The 13,410-nt window shown below is 49.6% G+C and overlaps 1 protein-coding gene across 6 annotated transcripts in view; it reads right to left on the reverse strand.

Moving 5' to 3' along the window:
• ABCC1 (ATP binding cassette subfamily C member 1 (ABCC1 blood group)) overlaps positions 1 to 13,410 on the reverse strand; it is a 129,653-nt gene that overhangs the window by 58,214 nt on the left and 58,029 nt on the right. For all 6 annotated transcript variants that reach the window (XR_015727886.1, XM_045776062.2, XM_045776066.2 and 3 more), the window contains exons 6-10: positions 12,513 to 12,574; positions 11,124 to 11,255; positions 2,755 to 2,985; positions 1,926 to 2,103; positions 423 to 584 (exon numbers count right to left, since the gene is read on the reverse strand). Coding sequence is in view for 5 of the 6 variants with exons in the window: in XM_045776062.2 (XP_045632018.2) it covers positions 423 to 584; positions 1,926 to 2,103; positions 2,755 to 2,985; positions 11,124 to 11,255; positions 12,513 to 12,574 (765 nt within the window). In the remaining variant the exon portion in view is untranslated. The remainder of the gene's footprint in view (positions 1 to 422; positions 585 to 1,925; positions 2,104 to 2,754; positions 2,986 to 11,123; positions 11,256 to 12,512; positions 12,575 to 13,410) is intronic.

The raw sequence follows: 13,410 nt of genomic DNA on the forward strand, positions 1-13,410 counted from the left end.
TGCCACCAAAAAGAGCGTAAATCCAACAACCAAGGAAACAGATAAAATACCCAGGAATTATCCAACAGACCAGAAAATAAAATGTGAATGATGTCAAGAAAAAAAACACCAGGGGCGCCTGGGTGGCACAGCAGTTAAGCATCTGCCTTCGGCTCAGGGCGTGATCCCGGTGTTATGGGATCGAGCCCCACATCAGGCTCCTCCGCTGTGAGCCTGCTTCTTCCTCTCCCACTCCCCCTGCTTGTGTTCCCTCTCTCGCTGGCTGTCTCTATCTCTGTCAAATAAATAAAATCTTTAAAAAAAAGAAAAAAAAACCCAGTGAATTACAGAGGTTCTTATCACCAACACCCACTCCCTCACCCCCACTGCCCACGTGAGGTGGTCCCTCCCTCTGTGCAACGAGAACGACATCAAACACACACCAGCCACAGGAGGTAGAGAGCAAGGATGACTTGCAGAGGAGCCGACCAGATCATGTTAATGTACGTGGCCAGGTCCATGAATCTCTGGGCGTCCACAGACATGAGGTTGACAATCTCCCCGACGGTGGAGGATTTTCTGGCTGAGTTGGTGATCACCAAAGCCTGCAGGACAACAGAGAGGGAAAGAGAGTGAGTGTGGCAGGCGAGAGCCCGGGCCCTCCCCCCAGGCCCATGTGGGAAGAAGACAGCTCAAGAGTGGAAAGCCTCTCTCTCTTCTCCAGCCTTGCAACATCTGAACCCAGGCAGTCTCACTGCTGAGCCCACACCACCATCACTATGGAGACCCCTATTAGGTCTCCCAGCTCACCTGTCCCAGCTGAAGCCCCAGCTCTTATCAAGGACGCTTACTCTCTTGTCTTGACTTCTGCAATACAGAAGGGACCCCGAGGCCACCTAAACCAGGGCTTCACACACTTTAAGGTGCACACACATCACCATGGAAATTTGTTAGTGTCATTTCAGATTTGGTAGGACTGGGGTGGGGCCTCGGACACGGAATTTCTAACATGGTCCCACATGATGCAGATGCTGCTGGTCCACAGGTTTCACTCAAGGACCAAGATCAAGGTCAGGGTTTCTCAACCGTGGCATTACTGACATTTGAAGCTGGATATGTCTTTGTGGACTGGCCTGTGCCTTGTAGGGTATTCTAGCATCCCTGGCCTCTACCCACTAGATGCCTCCGCCTCCAGTTAGGACAACAAAAAACATCTCCAGCCATTTTCCAAACATTGTCCTGGTTCTCAAACATGGTTTCACACTATCACCCGGAGAATTTAAGAAATTGGTGCCCAGGTGCCACCCTCAGAGATCCTGATTTTGTCGGTCTGTGGTGCAGCCTGGGCAGTGAGAGCTGCTGAAGTTCTCCAGGCAAGTCCAACTTACAGACAGGGCTGAGAACCAATAAACTGGCCCACATCTCCTGACTATCTGCTAGGCAGTCTCTTCTCAACACATGGGGTCAGGCAGTGTCTTTGCCCCAGAAGCTAAGAAACTGAAAGAACCAAGAAATTCCCTCAGAGCTGGACGTGCACGAATGCCTGCTAAGTACTCCACTATCCAGGGAAAGGACCACCTGCTCAGTTCAAATGCAGAGTTGAAAAAGCTCAGAATATCAACACCAGAATGACGATTTGAACCTGGATTTTCCCAAGCCGAGTGCCACCTAAGAAATTCAGTTTCGTGCAGCTGACACAGGCGTTAAGGAGCTGCTACACATTACCTTTGCTAAGGTCTCTTGCCTGATGGTCAATCCTTGCCAGCTGCCGTCATGTGGGCCACCCTCCCACTACTGCTCCAGAAGCTGGGCTTGAAACCCTCACGGTGGCCCTGGGGTGATCTAGCCAAGTCCCCAAAGATTCTGAGGCTACAGCAGGAGAGGTCAATGTGAGCCCCCGGGCGTCAGGCCCCGCCTTCACCTGCCTTCCGGCCGACCGCACCCACCTTCCGGTAGACGGCCCCGATGACGGCCGTCTTGATCCTCATGCCGCTAACGAAGCAGATGTGGAAGTACTGGTGCAGCACGAGGGTCTGGAGGCAGGCGCTGACGAACAGCAGCACGGTGTAGAAGTAGCCCTGCCAGTCCGGGGCCTTCTGATCGTTCACGAAGTTGATGAGCAACCTGTACGGGAGCAAGGACAGAACGATGGGAGCCTGACGAACACGCACAAGGGAAAAGTCCTCACACTTCCGCATCTTGACTGTCTCCCGAGCCAGGTGAGGGGGGTGTTACTCGTTCCATTTCATGCGTGTTAAAACAAACCCACAGCGGTGATGGGACCGTGCAGGTGGCCCGGCCGGCTGGTGACAGGGTGCCCGAGCCTTAGGCTTGTTGTACTGACTGCTCCGGCTCATCACCAGTCAGTGACCCAGAGGCGACCAGAGAATATGGCAAAGAGAAGCAGTATGTGGGGCCCAAGAGACAAAAAGAGAGAGGTAAACAGAGGAGGGAGGGGACCTCCTTTGTGACTTTCTCTTTTCAGGCTGCAGTTTGATGCAATCTGGCTCATTTTCTTGTTCTTGATTTCCCTAGACAATCCTTCTCTTCTCTCCTTTGGCTTCAGGGGAAATTGGTTTCTGTTACTTGCAACCAAAGTGGCCTGAGTTCAGATGGTATCAAAGCAAAGCATTAGGCAAAGCGGGTGAAGACAGAGAGGCCTGGCTTTAAGCCCATGGGAGCGTGCCGCGTTACCCCAAAGCAGAGGTTAGGAGTACTGTCAGTGGAAGGTCAAGAACACAAAGACTTGCCCCGCTGAGCGGGAAGGGGTCTTACTTTAAGATCTCTGGGCCAGCAAACATCATCAGGTCATGGAGGGCCTTGAATAAGAAGCTCATGAGGAAGTAGGGTCCAAAGGTCTTGTATAACACCTTGAAGAGAGATGGCTCCCGCTCCTTCTGGGGGGACTTGACAATCAAAACCTCAGCCTCCTCATTCACATCCACCTGCGAGCCCCCTTTGGGCTTGGCGGGATCCTTGGAGGAGTACGCCATCTTCGCCTGCTGCCTGGAACACAAGGAGTGTGGAGCAGTTGTGGGGTCTTCCAGGGACTCTGCCGGCTGGGGGAAGGGGGCCAGAGCACTGCGCCCCTCGGGGAGGCCCCGCCAAAGAAAACCAGTCACTGCAGAGAAGGAGCTGAGCACACTGCTGAGGAGCACAGACTCAGGACCCTGGCCAGCCAGCTATGTGACTGTCAGGCAAGTTCCCTAACCAGCCCAGGTTCATCACCTGCTAAATGGGGATACAAGTACGATCCCGCTCAGGGCTGCTGTGAAAATTAAATGGGTTAATATACACAAAGGGCATTGAAAAGGGTGAGGTCCAAAGTGATCTACAGATTTGATGCACTCTCTTCTCAGAATCCCAGCTGACTCTTTTTTTAAATAGAAAATGATAAGCTGATTCTAAAATTCATACAGAAACTCAAGGGACCCAGGATAGCCAAAACAATCTTTAAAAAGAAAATCAAAGTTGGAGAATGCACACTTTCCGATTTCAAAACTTACAACTGTGATCAAGATAGGCATGAGGAGAGGTAAGCATTCACACACACAGACACACACTATCAATGAAACCAGAAATAAACCTGACTGAATTCTGACAAGGGTGTCAAGACCATTCAATGGGAAAAGAATAATCTTTCTGGGGCGCCTGGGTGGCTCAGTCCATGAAGTGTCTGCCTTCAACTCAGGTTACGATCCTAGGGTCCCTGGGATCAGAGTCCCAAGTCAGACTCCTTACTCAGCAGGGAGTCTGCTTCTCCTTCTCCCTCTGCCCCCACCCCGGCTCATGCTCACTCTCTCTCAAGTAAATAAATAAAATCTTTAAAAAAATTAAATAAAAAAGAGCAATCTTTTCAACAAATGGTACTGAGAAACCAGACAGCCATGTGCAAAAGAATGAAGCTGAACCCTATTTCACTGCATATACAAAAATTGACTCGAAATGGATCAAAGACCTAAACACAGAATTACAACTACAAAATTCTTAGAAGGAAACAAGTGAGGGCACCTGTGTGGCTCAGTCAGTTAAGCATCCAACTCTTGATGTCGGCTCAGTTCACGATCTCAAGGTCATGAGACCGAGTCCTGCCTCAGGCGCCATGCTCAGCAGTAAGTTTGCTTGAAATTCTCTCTTTCCCTCTACCCCTTCCCCAGCTTGCACACACATGTGTGCACTCTCTCTCTCCCAAATAAATAAATAAATAAATAAATAAATAATAAGGAAAGGTGAAAATCTTCATGACCTTGCATTTGGCAATGGATTCTGAAATGCAACACCAAAAGCACAAGCATATAGAAGAAAAAATAAGGTCAACCAGACTTTGTCAAAATAAAAAAAAAATGTCATGTTTCAAAAGACGCAATCAGGAAAGTGAAAAGTCAACCCACAGAATGAGAGGAAATATTTGCAAATGAAATATCTGATAAGGGACTTGTAACCAGAACATGTCAAGAACTCTTACCACATAATACAGAGGAAAAAAACCAACCCAATTTAAAAAGGGGCAAAGAAGATACGCAAATAGGCCATGAAGTGTTGCTTGACATCATTTGTCATCAGGGAAACATAAACCAAAACCACAGTAAGATATTACTTCACACCCACAAGGTGTATCATCAAAAAGCCAGATAATAACAAGTGTCTGCAAGGAGGTGAGAAACTGGAGCCCTCACACAGGCCCCTGGCATAATCCCCTCTCACTCAGACGACAATATAGCAGAAACAATGGAGTGTGTGCCATTTTCAAGATTAGGTCATAGAAAACACAGTGGCTTCTGTCTTGCCCTCTCTTGGGTCATTCACTTTGGACAAAGCCAACTGCCATGAGAGGAGGACACTGGAGGAGCTCCATGGTGAGATGGTGCCAGGAGCCAGCACTGACTTACCAGTCACATGCAACCTGCAAGCAGAGCCTACAGCCCCAGTCAAGCCTTCAGATGATGCGGCCCCAGCTGAAATTCTGAGTGTAACTTTAGGAGATGCTGAGCCAGAACCACCCTGCTAGGCTGAATCCCTGACCCAGAGAAACTATGTGAGATAGTAAATGTGCTGTTAGGTTTGGGGCAATGTATTATGCGGCAACAGACATACCTCCTAGTTCTTGTCTCCCAAATTAAAGTCAAGTCAACATCTTCAAATGGCCTGCCATGGGCTCCACTACTGAAACACATGCTTCATCCTCACCTAACCAAACATTTGTAATTTACAGGATCCTTCCATGGCATGAGTATATTGAACAGTATTCAATTTCAGAAGGCTCTCCCTTGTCACGTCGATGCCACACACTTGACTATTTAAACCACCTGACACTCTCTTGGCAACCATAGCCTTCCAATCTGCCTCAGCTCATCCCCCACCCCAGGAAAGGACCAGAAAAATGGGAATCTCCTCCATGCTCTGGGGTTAATTAGGCGTATGTCTTATCTGCCCCACTCCCAGGATATGTGTGCACATCCATCCACTCTGTCCACATCCCAAAGGCCCTGACCCATGCAAATGACCACCACTGGGGTCTCCTCCCTACTCCCTCATTTCCTCCCACTCTTGTTCCCTGACAGCCAAGCTCCTGCACAGCAGCCAGTGGGACCTTCTTAAAAACACATCGTCCCCCTACTTCAACTCATAGCTTCCCACTGAATCCAGAATAAAACCTAAACTCTGTGAGAAGTTGTGTAACTTCCGATGTGTGCTGTCACAAATGACCACAAACTTAGTGGCTTAAAGTAACACAAACTTATTGTCTCACAGTTGTGGGGGTCAGAAATCGGAAGGGGGCCCACACAGCTACATTCCTTCTAATCTGTTTCCTGGTGTTTTGCAACTTCTAGAAGCCTCCTACATTCCCAAGCTTGTGGCCCCTTCCTCCAATTAAAAGCCAGTTGCAGCTGCAGAGCATCCCCCCACTCCCCGACCTCCTGTCTCCTTTTACAAGGACCCGGTGATCTGTCAGGCCCTTTGCTTTGCCATGTAAGGTTCTGGGGATCAGGACATGGACATCTTTGTGTATGCGTTATTCTACCAACCACACTGTCAATGTCACCATGGAAGATCTTCCCTACTCCCTTCACCGACCTGCCCTAAAGCTGGGTTTCTGACTGGGATTTTTAGTATAATTCCTTTTAGTACATGCAGGCCTCCTTGGCAAGGAAGAAAGAGGGCCAGGCAGAGAGGAAGGGAGTGGCTCAGCCCTCCCTGTTCATTCTCTGTACCACTTCCTAAGCCAGACCTGGCCCTGGGCCTGCGTGGGCTGCTGGTGACCCAGGGCTGTTTCCAGTGGCCAAGAGACAGGTGCCAAAGGGTCAGGGGGAAGGTCTCGGGCAGGCAGAGAGGAAGAAAGCTCAGGCCTGGGTGGACAAGGTCAAGAACAGTGGGAAGGATCAGGTAAGGCCAAGTCAAGAAAGAAAACTATCCCATGAACAAGAGACCTACAAAGGAGGGAAGTGCTCCAGGAGGGGAGAGGAAGCAAGCGGGGCATCTGCGAGCTCTGGCTGGGAGGGGAAAGGAAAGTTGGAGGGGAAAGGTCTGAGTCAGGGGAAAACCGTCCAGAGCAAGGGAACAGAAAGGGGTGGGTAAACTGAAGGCTGGGCAGAAAAAGGGACTCTCTGAGTAGATCAGATTCCAATGTGGGCAGAGATGCCCATTGGTCACTTGTCCACTAATGAACTAAACACATGTTCTGGGTCAAACTCTGGACAGAGCCCTACCATCACAGAGCCTCATGAGATGAAAGAATTAGCAAGCAGGACTTCACAAGGCTCTGTTACTGCTGCTCTCTTGGGGGCTTCCCAGAGGAGGTGACATCAAAGCAGTGACCTGCAGGATGACAGAATCAGGAGAAGGAAAGGGTCCTGGGGGGGGGGGGGGCAACAAGATGAGCAAGGCCTGGAGCTAAGGACTGGAAATCAGGTTTAGCAGTCCTCCCACGAACAGGCAAGAACCTCAGGGGAGCCTAACAGCACTGGGAGCAGACTGCAGGGGGCTTGAACCGACCAAAGAGCAGCGAGGCGCTACTAAGGACTGTCTCACTTGTCGTGAAGGCTTTTAGGAAAGGTCAAATCTCAAGCTTAAAAAAGGTCTTAGCTCAACTGAAATTTCTACATTTCTGGATGTCCTCTAAGCGTCCTCCTGCTCTTCGACCCGTAATAAATATCCAATATAACACGGAAGAGCAGACCTGACCTACAATTGCAGAGAATGGATTTTACGAACTTGATGCCCATTTTCTCTCTTCTTAGCACTAAGGATATAGGGAAGAACAGTTTTCAGGGACAGCATGTGTCGTGGGGGGGGGGGGTGTCGTCCCGTCCCCCCCCCCCTCCCCAGGTAGCCCTGCCAGGATTTTAAATGTGTTGCTTAGGAATGCAAATGACTCAAGCTTTCCTCTACCACCACCCTACCCATTTCTCAAGTCCCCCCCTCCACCTTTCTGTTTCTGTTCCTCAAAAACAGAGCTTCTCAAAAGGGGTTGTTTTGCAAATGACACATTCTGATTGGCAATTGACTGGGCCAGACACCAGACCTTCTGTCTTCTGTAACCTACAGAACTTCAGTCCCCCAAAAAAGAGCCCAAGAGGAGTCTATGTAAGTTGAAAAGCCTGCCTGAAATTACCCAGGTGTGGAATCTAACTCCATTTTCAGACATAAACCCATAGTGTGTATTTTATTGTTGTTGCAAGTTGAAATACACCTCGAATTTTTTTCAGGAATGCAACTACTATTGAAAGGAAGGGGAGAGTGTATTTCATGCAGAACTTTGCCAGGCGTTGGCCACGACCCTGCAAAACCTCTTCGTGAGGGGGCCGAGGGTGGTTCTAGAGATGTGGAGGGATCTGCAGCTGTCACAGGGGCAAGCAGCGACCCTCTGTTCCGTTCTCCCAGCGGGTGCCTGAGCATTTACTCACTGAAATAGACGTGGTCTTATTACAAATCCCTTGTTTCCGTTCTCCTTTAAAGCCTAGTGAGGGCATTTTGTTAATTTTTATAATTTTAGCTATATGGGTGCACTATTTTTATTGACATTATTACCTTAAAGTAACTGCACTGATGTTGGAAAATCTTTATATTCAAGGGAAGAGTGAGTCTGCTAGGTTCAGAACCACAGTTCAGCATGGGCGTGCTGGCGGTCTGTGTTGTTTTTTGTTATTTTCTGTTTGTATTCCTTTACAAAATGGAGACAATTAAGCAAAAATGGTCACCCTGTTTTTAAGCACGTTTTCTGCTTTTTAAATATATATGTATACAGCTTTATTAAGGTTTAACTGATGTATGCTCAATTGCACATATTGGAAGCGTATGAATTGATGATTTTTGACCTATATGGATACATACATCTGTGAAACTGTCCACAAATTCAAGATGGTGAACACATCCATCACCCCACAAGGTCTGTCAGGGCCCCTCTGTAGCTTCTCCCTCCTACCAGCAGTCTGTTCCCCAGCTATGTGATGAGGCCTGGCCACAAGATGCCACACCAAGGAATCCCAGCTGAGAACAGGACTTTCCCTTCGCCCACCATGTCCATAGGGGTTACAGGTGCCAGATCTGGTTTGTGCCTCTGCAGCAGAGCCAATGACTCACCTGCCAGTGACCCAAGACAGTGAACCCCCAAGCTGAGAACCAAGGTATTAAGAGAGCCAGTGCCTCTCCGGGTGGCCCGTGTTGGAGCCCAAGGAGCCAGAGCTCACCACGTCCTCACAGGCAAGATGGGAACGCCCAACCTGGTGCCGCGTCCAGATGAATCAACACAACTTGTATACTATTACCTGCCCAGGGTTTACCCAAGCCCATGACAGGGCTTATCCATGATGTGTATCTCACTGAATTGTCAGAAAGCCCTCTGAGCAGAAAACAGGGGCTCTGGGGCACAAAGGGACCTGAGCGACAGCCCCTAAGGCCCCCACCCTGGTTTCCCTGCCCCCTCTCTCACCTTCCCCAGGGCAGCCGCAATGGTTATAAAACAAAACTCAGGACATGCCACTGGCATGCATAAAACCCACCTGTGACTTCTCACTGCACTTAGGATCAAACCTTAACTCACTGGCACAGCTGGTGAGACCCCTGCAAATGCTTCTCCTACCTTACCTTCTTCCATTCTGGCCCTCACACACTCCACTCAGGCCACACTGTCCCCCCTTCTCCATAAGCACGCCAGACTCACCTCTACCTCAGGACCTTTGCATGAGCTGTTCCCTCTGACCATAAACCCTTCCCACACACATGCACTCGACCCACTACCTCCTTCAACACGAAATTCTGCTCCAATGTCACCTTCTGAGCAAGCCATCCCCAAAGACAGCCACTCTTGCCCTACTTCCTTGCTGTAATCTCGTAAAACTCGACGTTCTCCAAAACTTTCCCCATCGGTGTGTGTTTGACTCCTGTCCTCTCTGTCTCCTATAGGGAAAGTAAGGTGGCCCCAAACGAGGAGTCTGTTTGGTCCCACCGTCTGAACACAGAGGGCCTGAACAGACCGCACTGTAGCAGGAGACGTCAGATCTACTGAATGAATCAGTTAAGGGCTGGGCTGGCGCTAGAGCTTCTTGTTCAAGCCCAGTCCTCCTTCCATGGAGCCTCGGGGGCAACCTCTCCCACACCATCTGTAGCAACCTGCTCATCAAGGATGCCACTGGCCAGGCTGGGGATGGAACCAGGGACCCGCCCATCTCACGATGCCTGCCCACAGAGCCTTATGCTCAACCTGCCTCCCCTAAGACAGTGTCTCCTGTGTCCATGGCCACCCTAAATGGGCCACCACCTCAGTGTCACAAGGGCCTCTGCTCGTGTCCTAGTGGCCAACGGCACAAATGTCCCCAGTTCCCACCCCCCAGCCAGGCCTGACCCAAAACCTATAACTTGGGTGTTCTGGCAACTGAACCTCAAGCCCTAGGTTTTTCTTCTGGAAAGACAACTGGTCTGTGGGAAACGCCGTACAGCAGGCTGGCACCATCGTCAGCCACTGCTAAGAGGTCAGCAGTAGGCCCACCCCTTAAAACCACAGGAGTAATGACAGGCACTGCTTGTTCTGCTCCTACCACCACCCTCTACTGTCCCCATGTCACTCACAAGTTCTCAAATGCCTCCTCTGGACACAGGACACACGCTAAGTCAATGACCTACACTCCTGTTACAGCCACTCTACTTTCTTACCAGCATGTAATACAATGCTATTTCATATAACTGAGGACGTCTTAGATCTGACGAAATCAAGTATGTGCTGGGGAGGCCCTGGCCTGATTCCCAAAATAAACTGATGACAGAGGTCACACGATGGCACACAGCTAACGTGGGAGGAGTGTCTAAAACTCAGGATACCGGGGCTCCTGGGTGGCTCAGTCGGTGAAGCGTCTGCCTCCGGCTCAGGTCATGGTCCCAGGGTCATGCGATCGAGCCCCATGTCCAGCTCCCTGCTCAGCGGGGAGCCTGCTTCTCCCTCTGCCCTTCCCCCTGCTCAGGCACACCTTCTCTCTAATAAATAAATAATCTTCAAAAACAATACATAAATAAAATTCAGGACACCAAGCGTGAACCATAATACAAACTACGGGCTCAGGTGTGATCATAACGTGTCAGCATAGGTTCTTCAATTTCGACAAATGTCTCATTCTGCTGGGGATAATGAAGGAGGCTATGCACGTGTGCAGGCAGGGGCTACACAGAACCCTCTGTGCCTTCCACTCTAAAAACTTTAGTCAAAAGCACCTCTGATGGGGGCTTCTTTGGCAGAACACCTGCTCAGGTGACGGGCTTGGTGTGTTGAAGCCAAGACACTGAGAAGGGCAAGAACACTCAGGACGCCAGACGCTCTCAGTGCGACCAGCAAGGTGACTGCTGTCTCGGGCAGGGTGGGGTCGCGTGCCCCAGGCACGCACTTGCCGAGGGCCCGAGCAAACAGCATCAACAGCCGCTCCGCGCACATCTTTCACTCTTCTTGTCTATCCACTGCCTTAGCTACGTGGAAGGCTCTTCCTGGATTCTGCACATGAGCCAACCATGGCTGGGAAGAGCGAAGCAGCTCACCCAGGACCATGAAGCTAGTAAGCGGTGATGCCGCCACCATTCCGAGCCATGGTGGCAGGAAAGGGGTGACCGGGTGGTCCTAGAGAGGGCCCGGCTCTCCCCTGTGGCAAGAGGCTCGCACTTACCTTTTGGATTTGGCACACTCCTTCTTCCAGTTCTTTACCAAAACGGGCACAACTTGTTCTGACGTGTCCTCCTTATTCAGGGACCAGAGGTCAGTGCTCTCCAGGGGCTGGCGGTAGCCCCGGACCATCAGCCTGGGGCCAAAACACCAGGGGGAGGCGATGAGAGTCAGGAGGAAGAGGATGATGACCCTCGCTGCCCACACCGCCCCCTGCCAAGAACAGCAGCACTCACTTGAGAAAATCGCAATATGCACGGGACGTCTGGGCACATTAAGTCATCAACGCTAATTCTATTAGGTCGCCTAGGGAACATGGCCTCATTTTTTAAAGACACACAATATTCAGGATACAGATATGACAATGGCTTCCGTTTACTTTGAAAAAATGTGTTTAAGACTCAGTGGGGCAAAGCATTAATAATTGTCAAATCCGAGCGATGAGTTCACTGAGCTTGATTAGACTAGTGTTTCTACGTGTTTGGACGCTTTCGTAATAGAAAGTGAACCTATCACTTTAACGTGTTTTGAAATCATACCAAACTTACAGAAAAATCCCATGAATCGTATGAGGAATTCCTACCTACCCCTCCCCCAGCTCACCGCTGCTAACGTTTTGCCACATCTGCTATACTATTCTCTGTCTCTATGTATAAACATCCACATACAGACTTTTTTCCAACCCCTTCAGAATAGGCTGTGGACTCTATGCACCTCCACACCTCAATGTTAGTGTGTAGCCCATTCAGGAAAAGGGCATGCTCTCACAGAGGAGAGCGATTCATCAAAATCAGAAATACAAGCCAGGATGACATGATCTGCGGACCACACTCAAATGACCCCAACTGTCCCAGAGATGTTCCTTAGCTGTTAATTTGAACAATATCTGATTTTTTAAAAAGTCTGTGCAAAGTTTATAAAGATAAGGAACAGTGCTTATGGGGGGGAGAAAGATTCATAGAATCCTGGGTAAGAATGCTGACAATGTGCAGAAAAAAACGGACAAGAAGGGAGCTTAAAATGAGTGTTGCCGCGGGTGTTTTTGGTTGTGGGTCAATGCATGTTTCCCTTACCCACCCACATTTCTTATGGGGCACGGGTATTATTTTTCTAATAGCAATTTTATTTCTCTGAAACAATGCCAATAACTGTATTTATACCTGACATTAAAAGAAAAAAATACCCAAATCCAAAAGCCAAGAGCGCACGGCTTCTAAGTGCCCTGGGTGAAGCCACGCACAGACGTGTAAACCGTGTATGGTTCACGCACGTCAAGTCCGTGCACGTGGGCACAAGGTCAGTGTCTGAGCCCCAGGCCCGGGGCAGACACGCTCAGCACACAGGTGAAGGGTGATGGAGGGACAGCGGGCCCAAGGCACCAGGCTGGCCTTACCCTGTGATCCACCAGAAGGTGACTCTGGAAAGGAAGGAGGCGCTGGATTCCGGGCAGGGATTCTAGTGGAGAGAACACACGGGGTGGGAGGAAATAGGAAATGGTCAGTTAAACTTCTCATCTATGCCGGCGCTTGGCAACAAGCAGGTGAGCAGAGCGGTCTTACTCTCCAAAGGACCAGGAGTCACCCTCACACTGATGACTCACACCCCTAAAGGGTGTCTCTCCTGATCTGCAGTAACCTTCAAAGAAACACATGGCAGCTCCCCAGTTTCACCCAGGAAATATATCCTGAGTGTCTACTATGTGCAAAAGTGGTACCGTGTGCCACCTACCCGCCCTGTCTTATATTCATTCCCACAACAACCCGGTGACTGTGGTGTGCCCATATCCCCCGACGTTACCCCATTCATTCACTGATCATTCATTCAACGAATATTGTCTGAACACCAACTACTCTACAAAGTGCCAGCATTATCCTATATCCTCGCAGAACCTTATGAGGGTGCTAATTACTATTATTCCTGTTTCATTCATTCATTCAACAAATATTTTCTGAGCACCTATGACATGTCCAGCACCACGTATATAAATCTGAGCAGACACAACCCTGCCTTCAGGAGGCCTGTAGTGTATTAGAGTAATAGTAACACCTGCTAACTTCTCTACTAGCTAGCTCTGTTCTAGGTGCTTTACACGAATGATCGCATTTAATCTTTGCAACCATCCTACTAAGTAGTTAAAAATATCATCCTCACTCTGGAGTTAAAGAAACAGAAGAGCAGAGGGACAGAATGATCTCGCCAGGCTCCCGCAGCTAGAAGCAGTGGACACAGACTGTGAGCCCCTAACAGGCTTCAAAAAGAGACATCAATCAAATGATCCTGTGAGCAAACAC

This window comes from Ursus americanus, chromosome 2, assembly GCF_024610735.1.
Source record: "Ursus americanus isolate L20-20 chromosome 2, mUrsAme1.1.p, whole genome shotgun sequence".
In the NCBI taxonomy this organism is placed as follows: domain Eukaryota; kingdom Metazoa; phylum Chordata; class Mammalia; order Carnivora; family Ursidae; genus Ursus; species Ursus americanus.